General features: G+C 34.2%; 1 protein-coding gene across 3 annotated transcripts in view; it reads right to left on the reverse strand.

Moving 5' to 3' along the window:
- LOC110020669 (NAD-dependent malic enzyme 62 kDa isoform, mitochondrial) overlaps positions 1-19,712 on the reverse strand; it is a 150,022-nt gene extending 130,310 nt beyond the window's left edge. For all 3 annotated transcript variants that reach the window (XM_020718849.1, XM_020718847.1, XM_020718850.1), the window contains exons 1-4: positions 19,362-19,712; positions 19,190-19,286; positions 17,143-17,261; positions 16,678-16,845 (exon numbers count right to left, since the gene is read on the reverse strand). In XM_020718849.1, coding sequence (XP_020574508.1) covers positions 16,678-16,845; positions 17,143-17,261; positions 19,190-19,286; positions 19,362-19,511 — 534 coding nt within the window. In that variant the 5' untranslated portion in view covers positions 19,512-19,712. The remainder of the gene's footprint in view (positions 1-16,677; positions 16,846-17,142; positions 17,262-19,189; positions 19,287-19,361) is intronic.
- Between the last annotated feature and the right edge of the window lie 278 nt (positions 19,713-19,990).

Genomic DNA, 19,990 nt, shown 5'->3' on the forward strand with positions numbered 1-19,990 from the left:
TGTGTTTCAAAGCGCCGAAAATCTCTGAGGAGGGGAAAATTCTGTCATTTTCTTCTCACTTACTTCTTTAGCCTGTTGTACTTTGGTTGGTTTCCTCTTACTGTTGGAGGGAGGATTGAAGTGGAGTAGTGCTTTAAAAATTTTTGTGTGGCTTTTCTTTGCTTCAGGGAGGTACTTTCTCCCCCCTCTGTGCCTTGTCTTTCTTCGATTTTCTCTCTGTCGAGCCCCTTAGCTTAGCGCAGTGGACGATACAGTATGCTTACATGATATTACACTTATGTTTTCTTTGAAATACTTGGTACTCAAGCATCTAGAAATGGAAATATGAGCATGTTCTAGGAGTTAGACTTGATTACTTGCTAAAGTGGTGAAGCTATGGCATGTTTCTATTTATTGTAGCATATTTCTATTGGAAGGAGTGTTGAAACATGGCTTTGAGACAATGTTAGCTCCTCTTGCAAGCATGTTAGGATATGTATCATGGAGCTTTTCATTTATTCTTATCTAGCATGAGATATTGGAAGGTTTATTTGGTCTTTCACGCATGTGGGGCTCGGTTTTAGCTCCTGTGGTTGCCTCATTTGTTCGAAATTTATATAGAATATGAAAAGACTTATTTTGGAAGTCCCTCGGAACTTATTTTGAAGGCTTGGTGTTTGATTTATCACTGCTCTTTCTTGTTCAAGTATTGGTTGAGAAAAAAAAAGAATTTTTGGAGGCACTAAAATGTTAACTGTAAGCTTTATGCATGCTTCTCTGCTTCACGTTATGCTTCTCATATGAAAATTGAGGTGGATTTGTTTTAGCCACCGGATGACACAATTTTTGGCCTTTGCTGGGCTCGGTTTTTAGCCTCTATTGGGGCTCGGTTTTGGCTCTCTGTGGCTTTTCCTTGCTCGAAATACATGTTATGAGAAAAATTATTTAATTTGGAAAGCTTTGTAACTTGTTTTGATGGCTTGGTTTAGCTCCTCGTGAGGCATCCTTTTGCTCAAATATCTATTGGGAACTGTTTCATGTTTGGAATAGTTAGGTTGGTGGTCCAAATATGTTCTCTATGTTGCTGTTCTTAGATGTTTCAAAAACATGTGGCTTCATATCTTGATGTTTCAAAAATATGCGGGTTGTTCCTTGGTTTTGGATGGCTCGATTTTACCTTAAGATGGCTGGAGTTTTAATTTCTGTTAAGGCTTGGGTTTTAATCTATGCTTGAACCCTGTTTTGGCTTTGAATGGCTCGGTTTCAGCCTCTATTGGGGCTCGATTTTGCCTGATCTAGTCCTTGGTTTTTTTTTTTTTTTCATGCTTGTGAAGCTTATTTTGGCATGGGATCTGTATGTTGTTGGCTACTCCAAGTCCAATATATGTGCAGGTTTATCCCCAAATGATTTAAAGTTGGTGCAGGTTGTAGTTTTACTTGTTCTTGGCCCTACTCGAGAGTTTGGCTTGGTTTGGCTTTCCCTTTTCTAAACCTTACCTGAGAGCTGGTTTGGAGGGTGGGCTCAGTTTTGCTTGTTTGACCCTGTTTTGGCCTTAAATGGCTCAGTTTTAGCTTTCCTTGGAGCTCAGATTTACTTGCTTTGGCTCTTACCCGAGAAGTGGTTAGGAGGAGAGGCTTGATTTCGTTTGTTCTGGCCATTACCCAAGAGCTTGTTGAGAGCCTGTTTTGTGCCCCTTTTTCTGCTCCTACCCGAGAGCTTGTAGTGGAACTGGCCCGTGTCTTGCCCTACCCGTGAGCTTGTTGGTGGGTTATTTGGAGTCGTTTGGCTCTTTCTTGCTATACTCAATTAGCTTATATTTTGTTGATGAATCAAGTTTCTCATCCCAAAAATTATAATCATTTTAGTTATCCTCTTATGTATGTTGAGGGAGCATAGTAGCTACTGGTGGTTCTTTTGGTTGTCTCGGTCGTGAGCCTTAACAGCTCCACCTTTCCTTTTTGGTTGTCTTAGCCGTGAGCCTTACTTGTTGTTCCTTGGGTTGTTTTTGGTCGTGGGCTTTAGCAGTTGTTCCTTGCTGCCCTGAGCCATAAGCCTTAGTAGTTGCCTCCCTTGTGGGTTGCCTTGGCCGAGAGCCTTAGCTGTTGTTCATCTCTTTGTATTGAGCTTGGCGTGAGCATTTATGTGGTTTTAGCCATATGTTTTTATGCTTATTTAACATATGAAGCTTTTGATGACACTTGGAATTGGATTACTTTGATGTTGGCGTGATTTTGGAAGTATAAATGGTTGTAGTCCCTGGGATACTTTCCTTTTGTTCGAGTTGTGGAATTTGAAAATTCATTTTCAGGGGAGCATGTGGTTGGTTTAAATTGAATTCATAAAGGATGTTTCGGGATTTTGACATTAAAATTGTGATATCGTTTGAATGCAGGCTCGGGTGTGTGTGAAAATGTAGTTAGTGGTAGAGCCATGTGTGCGACCGTCACATTGACTTGGGTTGATCCACTTATAAAAATGTGAGAAAGTGATATCCTTTCGGATTGATTCAAGGATCTTCAGGTTTTCCTTTTCAGATCTTTTTGTCATGAGTTTTGAGAGCTGATTCATCATTCGTTCTTTTCGATGTTTTAAGTGGACCAGTCTCTCCTCTCTCACCCCATTTTTGTTTTTTTTTCCTTGCTTCTTGGTTCGGTTTTTTATGCTTATGTCTGACACATAAGTATCCACGTATAGTCTTTTGCTATACGTGAAACCATCAAGCTAGGTCGCAAGTAGGTCGGTTTTGTTTTGGGGCTTAGAGCGGTGATGACAAAGGCACACCAGAGATAGAGCAAAATGATATGTCATCCTACGATATCGGGATCCGATTCAGGAACCCATCAGGAACCCGGTGAGGTGCAGGATGACAGTATCATTCACAGACACAAGACTAGCGGGAATTGACCCGAACTTTCTTAGATTGTTGGTAGTCTTATGTTCGACAGCGTGATCGACTCGTGGACAACTATTTTTCAAAATTGATAAAAACAAATTTTATAAGAACACACTTTTTTTTCCAAAACAAAAATACACTTTTCGCTACATACAAAATTGATACATCCCACTTTTCGCATGCTTGAAACCTATGTGCATGCTGAAAACATGAATTTTAAATACATTTTAAACATTGGTTGTCCACCTGTTGATCACCTGTTTAGGCTAAGGAATATCCTCCTGAGTTAGGTTCGATAGGACACCCTTCTATTGGAGTGGCGGGCTTTATACACCCGGGTGACCGAGTAGTCTTCGACGACCCTTGAGTACTAATATATAGTTGAGCCTAGCCCCGACCCGAGTGCTTGCAGTCCCCTCTTTTCGGACATTTTCATATTATCGAATTTTTTTTGACAAAGCACTCGCGGTTCTCTTTCAGGATTTTCCCGTGTTTTTTACGATTTTAAGAGATTTGTCAATTCGTTGATTTCCTCGCATTTCTCTTGTCATGAGTCTTTGACGATCTTTCTAGAGATTTCTGGACGATGTTTCTTTAAAGCATTGCAGTTTGCTTACTTAAATTTTGTTGTTTGTACCTGTTGCATCAATTATACCTAAGGAACAGCGGATCTCCCAGGTATACAGGTTTGTTTTATGTTTACAGCATGTTATCCTCTTATAATCACTTCCCTGTTGTACATTTTACTTTTCTTTACTCTGCATATTGTACCACTTTCTTTACTGCATACTCTACTGTTTGTCATGTGCTACATACTCTACTGTTATACTATACACTGTGCAACTTCAACATGTTCCCTATAAAATATCTAAAGAACTACAACCATAGGGTCGCTGGATTTGACATTATAATCTGACACCCTAGAAAACTTAAACTCGTCACGACAAGGAGCTTGGAACTAGCGCGGTGGGCAGCACGACCATCTTCAACAGCAGAACATGTCTTCCCCAGCTAAACTATTCTTTTCCTAGAAATTAAAACAATAATCCATAGGATTTCGAGGTTGTTCGTCTAGCGCAACATAAATCCTCAACCTTTTCTTTAAGCATTTATATAGTTCTGTTGTACGATCTAAGCCCTAACTCGTTTTAGGATTCTGAAGTTGTCGTTCGTTACGACATAAATCCTCACATCTTCCAGGTTGTTTGTGTGAACTTTTCATACGAAAGTAAGCTCTAATTAAATAAAATTGACAGGATGAAACACTTGAATAATTTCTCTTCGAAACTGAAGTCAAACCATAGAGTAGGCTGGGAAGTAACCGAGGTTCTCCTTCGGATCTGTGACATCCCCTAGTTCTTCCTCTTTTGGATTCTACAATAAATGTTCCAAGTTTGAACCATTCCCTTTTTGCACACCTCTTTATCCAATTTCTTTGAAAAATCATATCATTTTGACCTCCTCGAAGACAATATTTTCTGATTTTTATCGAGAGTATTCTTATGTAACTTCGGTCATTTAAGATGTAATTAACTATAGGAGCTTGTCCTTATATAAAGTTTTTCCGAACCCAGCTTTAAATAAACCTTATTTAATTTTTCATATTAAATAGGAGAATTTGTCGGCAAATAAAACAGTTTCACAGACTAAACGAACGTCATATATTTCTTAGTTTATTTGATCGAGTCTTTGATTTCTTAGTTTATTTGATCGAGTCTCATCCTCAAGTGTTGTATTTATCCCTCAGGATAGATACAAATTTGAGGTAGAGTGTTATTTCATTTAAACTGTGAAAATTATGGGTCAGTTTGATTTCATATTTTTCTAAACTTAAATCTATATATAAATTAAAGCATCCTTCCGAAGCGGGCGACGGGATTTTAATTCCGGTGACCGACAGCTTCCTACGGGCAACTCCCCCAACTCAACTTTTTATCGCCGACAGTAACAAATAAAAAATGCATTCACATATAGATCAAGTCCAAATTACTTTGTTGTCTCCAAAACTACATAAACTACACCCATTCATGACACAGACTATTTCAATATTCCTAAACTATCGAAATTAGACCAAGCACAAAAACACGACGATCTATAGGTGCGTGTCACATGAATCAAATCTCTATTGATCCAATGACAATCGAAGTTGCTCAAACTTCTTCAGATTGTAGAACAAACGATGTCGATGCATTGGAACATCAAATTTTCCTAGATATGACATAATATTTAAGCACCTACTTGCAAGACATCGACACAAAAAAATCATAGATGACGCATAATTCGAGACAATATGATAATGAAACCTTCTGAGAAGGGATCAATATACAAATCACTCACTTTAAAATATACAAATTAAAAGAATTTTGACATTTATATCGATAAGAACTATAAAAAAGACGAAATGGTATAAATCAACAAAATAATAACTTAATTAAATTAAACAACACTTAAAAATATTTAACGAAATCAACATTTTTATTATTTGAAATGGAAAAAATGCCCATTTTTGCCATTTGAAATAGTGGCAATGCTTAGATAAATTTTTTAAATGAAACATTTCATGTCGCTTCACTAGGCAAACTTCTCAAACAATTTGATGATTCCATTAATATCATCTTATTTCTTTTTTTAAGGTCATTTACCCAAGGTCATATAATTTGTTTGAGGACATATTAAATATACCGTTCATATTATTATTGTTATTACTATTATTTTGAAATTTTGCAATAATAATGAATGCAAAAGGAACATAAGAAATGATTAACGTTGTCGCTTTATATAATGCAGGTCCCACTTGAACAGGAGTGGAGTAGCTTACATTTTTCTCCTCATTTATTTTTCCTTCATGAATAAATACTAGTTTTAGCTTTCGGTAGATGATAAGGTTTTAGAGTGCGAATTTAATTCACATTCACAAACATTGCAATGATCTTAGCCTCTTCAGCTAAACCATTGAAGGCCTCTTCCTCACCAACCTCTGCCCTCTTAGTTTCCCTCATCTTCTATCTATAGGTCTTGTTGCATTTGAACTCACCATATTCCGAAGAAAAACATAAATTGGCGGCCAACCAACAACTTGATCAGTATTTTGTTATGTTTAAAAAATAATTAGGCATTGTTGCATTTTGAAACATTGATAATGGGCATTGTCACCATTTCAAATTGCAACAACGCCGGTTTTGTTAATTTTTTATTTAAAAATGTTGCTTAACTTAATTAAGTTATTATTTAATCGATTTATAAAAGTAAGTCTTATAAAAATATGGCAGTTTCTTATCTCTGCAAACCTATCGTCACCTCATTATCCCCCATCCCATGCATGCCTTGACTCATTTTTTCGCCACTACGCTCCAGTTGTTGAAATTAGTTAAGGGACCTTCAAAGACCCGAATGACCAAACACGAGGAAATGCAAATCAAATCTCAATTGCATCAACAATAGTGGAAGTTGCTCAAACTTTATCTAATTGCGGAACGAATAATGTTGATACGTTCAGAACATCAAATTTGCCTAGGGATGATACCTATATTATTTAGGCACCTCCTTATAGGACGTCGACACAAAATTCAAGATAACACATTAGTCCAAACAGTAATAATGAGGATTTTTTACAAGGAAATAATATACAAATCAATCAATTTAAAATATATAAATGAATAGAATTTTGATAGTTATATTACTAAAAATATTAATTCTTTATCTCCATAGGAGGATGACACCTGTTGTTTCCATTGCTACCTACTCCTATTGCCTCGAGCGACACCACATGTTGAACCTGCTATCACCACAGGAGTCGTCGTTCTCATAGCTGTTATCATTTGCTCCTCTTTCCGCCCCAGGCTTTTATGCTTGCTATAAACCTTTTGTCACTGTCGCCCTTGTTTCCTGCTCCTTTTGTTACCCCTAGCACTATCTTTTGCTGCACCTGCACCTGTTGTCGCCGCCGCCACTGCATACTCCTCCTACTGCCCTCAACGCTACCGCAGCCACTTGCTATTGTCATTTCCTGCTACTACCACAGTCATTGTAGTCACGAAGCCCCATCCTCCCTATTAAAAAGTCTACTTTAAATTTTGCAAGCTTTAAAAATCTTTCTTTATAACTCTAAAACCTATATTTTTATTTTCTTAGAAAATTTGCTTGAGTTCTAATTTGTTTGAATTTTGAAACAACAATTTCATTCTATGATATTCATGTTTTGTGAGAAATGATTAGAAGCAAGGAGAAATTCATATCGAGCAATCGAAAAGATCTGGCATAGAGGCATTCTGTGCAAGTCAACATTGAAGACAACCATAAAACATGTTTATTTAAAATACAATTATTGGGAGAAGGTTGTTAAAGGATATGTTAGAAGGTTGACGAACACCTCAACTGCTCACACAAAAATACTACACTGTATGCTAAAGTGCAAGAAGCGATCAAAACGAATATCTAACCTTACTAAAAAAAGTCAACGACGTTAAAGCTTCTTGCTAAGAATAATTTGATGATAAAATTGATGTCAGCTATTATTAGGAGAGTGCGAACAATGCCAATAACTCATCAATCTTTACAACCAATATCTAATAGATGTACAAGAAGTCCCTTAGATCATTATAAAATAAATGTGGAGAAGGACAGAACTCACAAAGAAAGGGCAACTATAGCTCAAAAAATTCATCCAGAGCATGCTAGAGAAGCACCCAAACATGTCTGCATGGATATTGGGAGGTTTTTTATAAGAATGTTATTTCATTCAACGTGGCAACCTCTCCTTACTTTAATATGATCTGTTTCATTAGTGCTTATCATCGAGACTTGAAACCCCATATATGTATGATTTGAGAACCTGAGTTTAAAGGAGTTAGAGTAACATAGATGAAAGTATAAATAAGATTAAGAAAATAAGGAACTATACTAGAGTAACAATTATATATGATGTGTGGTCAGATATAAAGAACAAAAATTTAATTAACATTCTGATAAATAATCCATTCGACATTACGTTATTGAAATATGTAAAAGCGTCAGATCAAGTGAAAAATGGAGAATGCATTTTTGAACTACTTGATGTATAGGTGATAAAAGAGATTGAAGAGTATTTAGTAGTTCAAGTTATGATAGATAATATAAGTGCTTACAAGGTACTTGATAACAAGTCGATGGAGAAAAGAAAGCATCCATACTGAACCAAATGTGTTTCGCACTGCATAGAATTAATATTAGAGAAGATTGGTGAATTACTTTACCATAAGAATGGCCAGACTAAATCCGAGAAGAATAATAAATTCATTTATAACTACTTTTTAGTATTATCTATGATGAGGAAGTATTCACTATGAATAAACTCCTACATCAAGCTATAATAATGTTTGATAGAGCCTTTTAACTCTACAGAGTATGATGGAAGCTAGTCATCTATTGGAGGAAATGTTCACTTTCACTAATTGACTTAACATGCATGGCCAAAAAAAAATGGGAGAAAAGTCGTCAAAATTTATTTTTAATGAAAGATTTCAACCGAATGTCATATATACAATAACCACTTAGCCATTAATTTAAATCTTGAGGATGGCGGATGCAATGGAAAAATCAAATGAGTTTTATTTACAACACAATGGATAAGGTGAAGAAGTCAATAGCCCATGAACAAAGAGAATAAGAAGCCAATTATAGGAAGATTTGACATTCATTGATGAAAAAAGAGTGTTAGCTCCACAGTCATTTATATGTTAGATATTTCTTTAACCCTCAATTTCAACATGTTGAGAACATATCCACCAATCTTGAGATCAAATTATGAGTATATCATTATATTTAAGAATAAGAAATGTTTCTATGGTCATATATTTTTTTAATATTTAATATTTCATTGAGATAAGAATTAAGTATGTAAACATTAAATTTTTTATTTCTAATTACATATCTTTCTTACAAGTATAATTGAATGTGTGGAAATATTTAGGAGATTTGCGAGTTTCTTGGCTCACTAAACTCTTTACTATTATTTGAAAAACTAAAAAAACGCCTGAGGAATGGAGGAAGAGTATTTTGGTCCCCGCTTTTAAGAATGAAGGGAATGCATAAGAATGTGCAAATTATAAAGGAATTAAGTTAATGTATCATACTTTAAAATTATGGGAGAGCGTGATTGAACATAGTTTAAGATGTATTACAAAAATTTCTCATAATTAATTTGGATTTATGTTGGGCAAATCTACTATGGAAGCTATACATTTATGCTATACATTTATTACTATGGAAGCTATACATTTATTGAGAGGTTTGATGGAGAAGTATAGAGAAATGAGGATCTACATATGATTTCTATTGATTTAGAAAAGCTTACGATAAGGGTCCAAGAGGTATTCTTTAGGGAGTTTTAGAGAAGAAAAGAGTTGATATGACTTGTATTCAAGTCCTTGAAGATAGGTATACATTAGAGATGTTACTTGTGTTCGAACAGAAGGAGGATTGACCAAATATTTCCTTATTTTAGTTGAATTACATTAGGAATCGGCTTTAAGCCCATATCATTTTGCTTTAGTTTTGGATGCTCTTACTGGACATTTACAGGAAGATGTACCTTGGTGTATGTTTTTCGCTGATGATATCCTTCTTGTGGATAAGACTAGAGAAGGAGCTCAGGAAAAACTTGAATTATGGAGGTTTACATTGAAGTAAAAAGGCCTTCATTTGAGTAGAACTAACGTTGAATACCTGGAATGTAATTTTAGTAGTAGTAATAGCTCAAATGACAGAGTTGTAACTGTGGGGGATCAAATTATTAAAAGATGTGAACGCTTTAGATATCTTGTATATATTGCTCAAAGTAACAGTGATATAGATCGGAATGTTATTAGTAGAATTCAAGTTGGTTGGTTGAAGTGGACGAATGTTTCGGGCCTATTGTGTGCTAAAAAAGTACCGCTTAGACTGAAATGAAATTTTTATAAGATGGTGATGAGATGTTGGCCTTTAAAAGAGAAGCGTAAAATTAAGTGTTGTCGAGATGAGAATGCTTACGTGGATGAGTAACTTTAGACTTAGAGCCAAATGTGAAATGAATATTTTCATGATACGGTTGTTGTAGCTCCTATGTCGGACAAAATTAGAGAGAATCGTTTTAGATGGTTTGGTCACATTAAACATCGACCATTCGATAATCCGGTCAGGAGAGTAGATGCTTTAGATTCGACTTATGTTAAGAAAGCCAGAGGTAAACTAGAAAGACTAGGGCATATTGTATAAAAAATGTTCCTAATTTATTAGAACTAAATTAAAATATGACATTCAATAGGATGCAATTGAGAAAAAAGATTCATGTAGCTGACCCCAAATAGTGGGATAAAGGTCTGTTGTTGTTATTGTTGGTGGATCCAATTTGGTGATGGCACTCCAAAGCTACGATGCTTTGTTTTAAAGTACTAGGACTTACATGTCTGTCATCCAGATGTCAACATAATTAAAACATGTATAATCAAGTTAATACAAAAAAGAGAAACCTTCTGACAACAAATGTTGAATTTCTTGGTGTTTATTATGTACAACAAGAGATTGAAAAATAGATAGAAGTTCGAATAAGTCTCACTGTATCATGTGGCTAGCTTTATCCCCATATTGCTCCAACAATTGTCCTCGCCACCATCTCTTTGTTTCTCCCTCTAAGGCAAAAGCGGCCAGTACAACTCCTATCTGGTGGACAAGACAACCCATCTATAATGGTATCCTCTCTCAATGGCCAGTTTTCAGCATCCATCAGATCTCCTGTTCTAGAAAAGAAACATGGTCTCATATCCTGAAATAATTTTAAATATTTGTCCATCTTGCCTTTTCTACTGGAAATGGCCTAAGTCTGAAAATTTTTAATTAATTGAGTAACTGCAATCATCATCTCAGCAAATGCATCTGTATTCACAGTAATCTGTGGGAGTGTAACAACTTCTATCATATTATCTCTAGCTTCTTCCACTTGTACTTTCATATTTCTAAAATAACATAAGAAAAATTTTTATTAGACACGATTTAACACTTTATTAATAATACTTAGGAATTAATTTAATCATCCTAATGACTTTTTTATCATTATCCAACCAATTTGCTCTAATACCAATTGTGACACAACTTTGCCTAATAGCTTAGAATTAATTAAGCCAGGAACTGCGGTCAGACAGTATTAATATTTCATATAAAAGAACCACTAATAATCAATAAATACAGATAAAGAAATTTAAATCATCCAACAGTAACCGCAATATCTCCAAGTAAAATATATAAATCCACACAACAGTATATCACTGTCTAAAAGAATACAGTACAAAAAGAGACTACAAACACAACAAAACACAATACATATCAGTTTTAGTCCTCCTTATGTAAATTAAATCTCTTCTGTCAAACATATCAACCTACAACTTTTATTTCTTTAAAAAAACTATTAATTTCAACAGTAAATGTGACTTAGTGAGCAATTATAATCTTAATATGAATTAAATCATTATATCAATGTTATGCATGAATGACCAAAAGAAATATAATTTATTACTTTATACAATCATAAACTTCCATTTTAATTTTATCTCTTCCTATTTCAGTCTAAGTATTTACCATTTTGAACATCTTTAAGAGTCATATCAAGATTACTGTCATACACAATGGTTTACTAAAAAAATGAACTAAAGATACCCTAAAAAATGCACCCAAAGGTACGCATTTACTTTCTTTTATTGTGCACAGGTAAATGGCATTCTTTGTTAGTACCATCTGGGGCAATCTTCTATGACTTTATGCTTAGCATTTCAGATCAATTTAAAATCCTTAAAATGCACCTTCATATGTCTGTTATTTTCACCATTTAATAAAGCAATTATTCGTTTATAAAATATTAATTTAATGCATAAAAAATTAATTACTCATCAACTTTAAAAGACCTTTGAAATACTTCCCTTCACTTCCACTAGCACTTTGGCCTCTATCGCCCTTTTAATTCAACTGCTTGATAAATTAAAATCACTTAATTCTAAAATTATTGCGATGAAACTAACACCACCTTTAATTAAACTAATTTATATAATTAATGCATAAAATTTATAAATCTTTATTTTATCATTCTTTGAATGTCTTGATTCAGATCATTCTCAAATCCTAAGAAATTATCAAGCCTTCGATTCTTGATTAAAGAAAACTTTCTATAAACACATACACACTCACAAAGATATAATATATATATATATATATATATTTGGGTGAAAAATGTTTTGGAGCCGATGTTGTTTGGTAAGCCCCAAACAAAGTTCAATATTTTATTAGGCTTGCACCAGTGTAATTTATACATTCGATGGAGTCATTATAAGGGAAGGTGAAAGTCTTCATGGCTTATGCCATCACGTATGAGCTTTGACTCTCCTTCCTCCACTCCTTTGGTCTCGACGCGACTCAACAGAGCAGCGTGCGATCTTCTTCCTCTGCACACAAGGTTTGAATCCTACTGCACGCAAGCACAAAGTTGTTTCATCCTCTTCTGCACGCAAGCCACGCGACCTCCATTCTCTACCACTCGAGGTTGATCAAGCACAATGAGACTCACAAGGTAGGGGAAAAGCCGCAGAACCTCCTCCTCCTTCGACCTCTTCTTCGACTCCTTCAATTTGGGTTTGACACGCCAGAACAGAGCACGAAGCCGCAAAACCACATTCCTCCTCGACGGATTAGGTAGGGTTGTATAGAGATTTCATTCTCTCTCTCTTTCTCCTCTGATCTTTAAATGGGTCGAATAAGGGGTAACATTGTAAAAGTGTGTGATTTAATCCATGCAAAAGGTGCTTCTTTCCTTACAGACACCTATTTTACTTTATATATTAGCATTATTATGAATTATTTATCTATTTAATTTTAATTATTACAATAGCATCCATGCTTCATAAGTATGCAACTCTGTTTAATTATTACAATAGTATCCCAACATCTTCTCTGGCAAGAAGAAAAACCGAACGTGATGCCTGCTTCTCTCCTAGCATCAGCAGCCCGTGATTTGGTGAGAAATTAGAAATGTGATTTTTTTTTGTTAATATGGATTTTCACTATAGCTACACTAAACCGCAATTTATTTTTTCAAGTTTGCTGGAGGTGGATTTGATCTGATTTTTTTTTGTTTTAATGTGTAGCCTATAATGAAAGAGGGGGATTATATGATCGGTAGTAGTCGCATTAGCAAAAAAGGTTTTACATGATAACAAACAACAAACACATCCAATGAAAAATATTTCAGATGTAAGTTTTACAATCAAGAGTGTAGTGGGACAATAAATAGGATGAAGCAACATCTTGTCAGCACACAAAAGGGTATTAAACAGTGCAGTAAAGCCCCCATTAAAGTTTAAGAGATATACAAGAAAGTATAAAAAGAAGATGCAAAAGTCAAAGCACAACGTGACAGTATATTAAGTGACATTAGAAGCAGTGCAACAAAAATTTGTGGATGTCAAAATAATACTGATTCATCATTATTTGACTTCTCTCAAAGGCCACTTAAAGTTAGAGGTCCAATGGATTCTTTCACCACAACACAAGCAAGGAATTCTACTCTAAATTCTAATTGGAAAAAAAGATAAAAGAAAAGAAGCATGAAGAGCAATTAGTAGATTTTGGTACTCAGTCGGATTGGCGTTTAATATTGTCCATGACACTTATTACATGTATATGTTTAAAGCAGTTGCTAATTTTGGACCTAGTTTTACTCCGTCTACAATGCATGAATTAAGAACTTGAATATCAAAGATAAATTTGTTATAATTAATAATATGTTAGAGGAGCATAAGAATACATGGAGTAAATATGGGTACTCGATTATGTCAGATAGTTGAATAGATCGAAAAAGTGATGAACTTTCTAATGAACAGTTCAACTGAGACTTTTTTTCTTAAATTTGTGGATGCATCTAATGCTATAAACAATGGCGAGTTACTATTCACTTATTTGGATGACGTGATTGAGAAAGTGGGAGAAAAAATGTGGAGTAAATTATAACAGATAATGGGTCAAATTATGTGAATGCAGGTAAAAAGATAATTGGAAAAAGACAACATATTTATTGGACAACTTGTGTAGCACATTGTATTGACCTAATGTTGGAAGATATTGAAAAGTTAAAGATTTACGGAAGCACACTTGAAAAAGCAAAACAAGTTGTTAAATTCATTTACAAGCACGCATGGGTTCTTGGTTTGATGAGATCTTTTATAAAGAAGAGGGAACTCGTTCGTCCAGATATCAGACGATTTGTTACGACATATTTAACCATTCAAAGCATTTACAAGCAGAAGCAATCACTTCATGCAATGTTCTCCTCAGAGGCTTCATGTTCTAGTCAATGGGCTAAGAAGACAAAAGATATACAAGCTCGAACTGATATTTTGTTTGATCCACATTTTTTGGGTCATTTTACTTATTGTATCAAAATTATTGTACCGCTTATAAATATTCTAAGAGAAGTTGACTCAAATGGTCAGCCATAGGCTATATTTATGAGTTAATAGATTCAAAAGAAAAAATTGTTTTTAATTATGGGCATAATGAAAAGAAATATGGGCTTATTTGGAGGAAAATTGAAGCAAGATGAAAAGTCCAACTGCATAAACCACTAAATGCGGCTGATTATTATTTAAACCCTCAATATCGCTTTAAGGATAATTTTTAAATAATGAAGAGTTGAAAGAAGAGTTAATTGCTTGTATGGAAAGAATGTTGGATTATGAGGATCGTTTTAAAGCTAATATTCAACTAAACTTATATGATAACTTAAGAGGAGACTTTGGAAATAGAGTTTCTATGGACTCAAGAAAGTTAAGATCTTCTGTTAATTGGTCAATGAGATTTGATAGGAAAACACATGAGTTGACGAATTTTGCTATTTGAGTTTGAGTCTCACCTGCATTCATCAAGTTGTGAAAGAAATTGGAGCACTTTTGAATTGGTAAAAACTTTTTTATTTCTTAAAATTTCTTTTTTTTTATAATCACCTCTTAAAAATAATGTTTTTTATCTTAGATTCATAATAAGAATAGGAACACGTTCGAGCACAAGAAGTTGAATGTTTTGGTGTATGTAAGATATAGTACTAGAATGAGGAAGAGAAGCATAAGAAGAAAATAAGACTTCGATCGAATATTGATAAATGATATAGACTCTGATGATGAGTGTGCTGTTGAGAAAGAAGATGCAGTGGAAACCTGCTTGGATGAATGAAAAAGAACGGGTATTTGATATTAATGTAATAAGAAATGACCCACAACTAATGTAAATGAAGAATCACAAAATATTACACTAAATAAAAGGATATTTTTATAACATATTCTCATAGAAAAAAGAAGATGAATGAAAAAACAAGTTTCAAATTTTCATTTAATTGTCATTTACATAATTATGCATTTTTAATTACTTATAGAAAAAAGATCCTAAATATTTACTAATGTCATTTTGCTTTTATAATTTAGGCAATAATGATGAGAAAAAATAAATTGTGAAAGCATCTGAGATTGAGCATGATTATAACTTTAATGAAGTGGATAATGAATATCGAAAATATGAAGGACCTAGTTGTGATTTGGACACAACTATTGGTGAAGAAGAAGATGATTTTGAGGATGAATTTTGAGGATGAATTTGAAGAATGAATGAATTTGAAGAATGAATAAGATTCAAGGATTGAAATTAATTGATCACAAAATTATTTTTTGGCTCAAACATGTTTATTTTTTTTTATATATTTTCACTTTTTTTGTGGAATTTTGTTAATATCTTGAAGATTTTAATCCTAGAATACTTATTTTGAGATCAAATGAATATAAATTCTCTTAATGACTCTTATTAATTTTTTATTAAGCACAAATAGTTTATTTTTTTATTTCTTATTTTTTGATAATGTAGGACTTACGTCCGACGCCTTGAGGCTTACGCCTCGCCGCGCCCAACGCCCGCGCCCACTCCTTTTAAAACATTGGTATGTAGCAAAAGGATTCATCATAGTATTATAAGCCTGTAGAATCTAAGAAGTCTTTATCATCATTTTTCTTTTTTAACAGCATTATATAGGCAAAATAAGAAGTTGGTGCCGGATTTTGATGTTAATCTTCATATTTAACTCCTAGTTAGCACTGTATTCAGTAACTTTTCAATCAAGTTGCAATGTAACTCTTTTAATAACTTCCGATTTCTTGTCATGTCATACTCAACCAAACCTTTGCTTATTGGACTGCCTCATTTTAGTCAATGAGTTTAGGCATTTCACTCTGAAAATAAATAGCACTAATAGCCATTCTGCAGCAAAATGACTATTGATGTTAACTACAGTCAGAAAGTCCTTGGGTTGTTGGGCTGATTTAAAGTTTTTCACCATCTAACTTGAAGTATTATAACTTCAAAAACATATAGCACTAATAGTCCTTCAATTAAAAATATATATATAACTAAAATTCATTGAAGTCAGGATTAATTTTAAAAAAAAATTAGACAATAGTAGCTTTCTAAAGATGCATGTTTTCTTAAATCATGTAAGTGCAATAGAGTCAAGCAAATTTCAACAAAAGCAAGTTTCAGCAAAACAAATCATCAAAACTAGTGCCAAAACACAGCTTATACACTACAATAAGATGGCATAGAACGCAAAACAACAAATTAACAAGATTATGCAATTGAACATTAAATTTTACAATTTAAATAAAAATAGGGAAATAATACATCAGTAATATCACTATGAAATATAATTGTATATCTTGCCAGCAATTGTCACAAGCGCCTTGTAACATATACCAAATTTAAATTTTACCTGCTCAGCTGGCCAGTTATAAACCATTGACATCATCTCCCCACGATCTGCTGCACTAAAGTACATTCCCCTTGGTCGTCTAAATAGTCCACTATAATTTTGGCAAACAAGACCAACTGTTGGTGTGTACACTATCGGTGCTAATTCTTCAATATAATCAATTAAAACCTGCAAAGCATTCAATAGATATCAATTTAAACTAAACATCTGTAAAAATGACTTTTGCTAGCACACTATACCTAATAGTGCGGGTTCTCATAGGGATACAATTTTTTTTAACATACCATAACCATTAACATATATAATACATAAATACAAAAAAGTACATACCACAGTATTATAAGTTCATCAACATTCATGAAATCAGAAAAATAAGGAAAGAGAGAGTAATTTCAGGACATGAAACAAGTAAGAAAAGTAAAGGAAATGAAAAACTCATGCGCAATCACCCTCACTAAAACTTGCCTTATAATACATGGTTCCATTTCTGTCATGCAACCTGTTCAAAACGCGCCATTTTGCTAAAGAAATGTTATCTGATGGTCCATCTCTTGCATTCACTTGAGATCTGTTCAAGTCAACCACTGCCACACAAACAATTCATTTTTCATACTTGTTAAAAGAAGAGGATGTGAAGTATTCATAACCGACCAAATATGTTTCGTCACATCCTAGTTTCAACTGGTTGTCAAGTTCAATATCCTATTGTAATCAGAGTTGTGTATCTAGCAGAAACTGATATTTTCTTCAGTAATGTTAAAGGTATAAATAAAACTCAATAAACAATCAAACCCGCACAAAAAAAGGAAAGAAAGAACTGCTTAGCATTTCTCTAATAAATGGTCATTCTATCCTCAAAACAAGTCATATTAAATGACTCGTGTTAGTTAGAGCAGCAAAATTACAGATCGTCTTCTCCAAATAACAGTGACCACTAGGTTTTATCACATATTGCATCAATTGTTTCAAAATGATGTTCTCAGGATTAAAAATAATGTGTAACTTTCATCAGGGGTGATGGTGTTTGTTCTTAACCAAAACAACTTGACAGCCCTCCTTGGAACTTTTTTTTGACAATAAAATCCTAACATTGCTACCAAGGCCATACAACACTGAGATTCTTAGTGTCCTCCATTCATTGAACATGACTATCGATAGGCTAACAAAGAGGGCGGCCTTTGTTGACCAATGCTCAGGCCAAGCATTCGGGCTTACTTGAGAGAGGCTAGAGATACTTTAAAAAATCTATTTTTGCACAAAGTTTGATCACCTTCGTTGATTACAAATTAACATCAATGATAAATTAGCAATCCTTAGTATATTTAAGTATTTTTATCCTTTTTTCTCAACTAATTTTTGAGAAGGATCTATATTTCTAATAAAATTTTCAACTTATAAATTATTCTTTTATAGTCAAAGAAACAACAGCATACAGGAGTCTCCCTGTAAGGCCAGGAGTCAACTTCCAACTTTCGAAAATCCCTCTTCACAATAACAGCAGACAAAGTCCAACCTTTAAAAGTCCTTGACAGCACTAGGATACAATTTCCTAAAATTTGGAGTCCTCATAGCAATTCTAGGAGTATTTTCCAAATTTAGGGAATTCTCCTCGATAAACCTAAGATTCCTACCCTCAAGAGTCCTCATTGTTTGTCAAGTGACTACCAATCCACACAGACGGAAAAATCTGCCAGAATTTCTAACAGGTTTTTCACCCAAAAAAAATTTTTTTTTGGTTGGATTTTTTGATAGTTGGTAAACTATTCTAGCATGATTTTTTCCAGAGGACAAAAATCAACCGCAAATGAGTTCTTTTTTATGAATTTTAATGGTTTTTCCAAAAGTTCTTCCACTATAAAACCAATGTTTTTCTGTGGTGCCAATTCCCAAATTCATGCAATTTGTGTCTCTAGATGTCGCTATTGACCAGCAAAACAAGCATCCTCTAAAAGGTTTTCTTTCTTTGGTTTTTTTTTTTTTTTTTTTTTGAATGGTGAGGAATGAATCAGAGAAGTCGTAGCTTGTATCCGTTACCTTAGAAGAACAAACTTATCCTTTAACCATTAGGTCACAATCCTTTCACTAACTTTGTGTGTTAGAACCCTTCTTTTGATGAGAAATATTTGCATACGTAATACGCACGCAACTCTGGGTGCATACTCTATTAACCTCGCAATACCCTCATAATAACATAACTTACCGCTAACCTCTTATATTGATTACGAGGTGCAGGATGCTGCTTTAATCTCAAGAATAATTCAAAGACAAAAATCTGTGGATATCAAATCCACTGTCTGATACAAAACAGCTCCCCCAACTCAAGTTCTTAAAACTTCATTTACAAGCTCAAAAGAAGAAAACAGATAAATGCACAACGGGCCCCATAAAACAACAGTGTTTTTATTCACCTACTCTCTCATTTCATCTTGCACAAACCTATAAATGCTTGTCAGGTGGAATAAATATGAACATTTCCATGAATCAATGAAACGCAAAGCAGACCGAAACTTACTGAATCTGTCGATTTGCTGCTGAGCAGTCAAGACGATAGGAGGAAGAAGCCCCCGGAGATCCAGCCTGTCCCGCTCCGTAATGGGGAACGCGGTGCCCTAAAGAGGAACAATAACAACTAATAAGCAATAGGCCTTGACATTTGTTGTGTTAGATCGATGTTAGATCGATACCTTATTGAACCAGGGGTCTTTGAGGATGTCAAGGCCCAGCTTATGGACGATAATAGGCCTTGATGCCACTGTAGTCGCGAACATTCTCCATCCCCTCGTCGCCGCCGGCCAACACACCCGCCGGGCTAGCCGGTAAGGGAAGAATGCCATGCCGCCGGTGAACTCACAGTGAGGAACGCAATACCTGTCGAGTGCTTCGGGAAGAGAGGTTGTTGGATTAACTGTGACCAAGAAGGAAACTACAAATGGCGAGAGGATTGCACGGCAGGAGCTATGAGATTGGGCTGTCCCAGTGGCGAGTTTTGATTCGCGCTTCGTACTGCTTTTACAAAAATTTATTTTAAAAATAAGCTTTAGAAGAAAACAGATCTTTAAAGATGCGGCTGCTAGAGTTCTTATTATCCTTTAAATAATTTTTTTTTATGTGCTTTATTAAATAAATAGTTTTTATTATCTATTTGACTAAAGTGTTAGTTTAAATTTTTTTTTCAAATATATGATTAAAATACCCATTTTGTTGATTACAAATTTCATTTCTATTACTAATTTTATGAAGAAAAATTAGAGAAATATAATGCATTTAATTTCTTAATTTAAAACAATCACCAATTTATTATTACATTATACTA

The sequence above is a fragment of the Phalaenopsis equestris genome, unplaced genomic scaffold, assembly GCF_001263595.1.
Source record: "Phalaenopsis equestris unplaced genomic scaffold, ASM126359v1 Scaffold000107, whole genome shotgun sequence".
In the NCBI taxonomy this organism is placed as follows: Eukaryota; Viridiplantae; Streptophyta; class Magnoliopsida; order Asparagales; family Orchidaceae; genus Phalaenopsis; species Phalaenopsis equestris.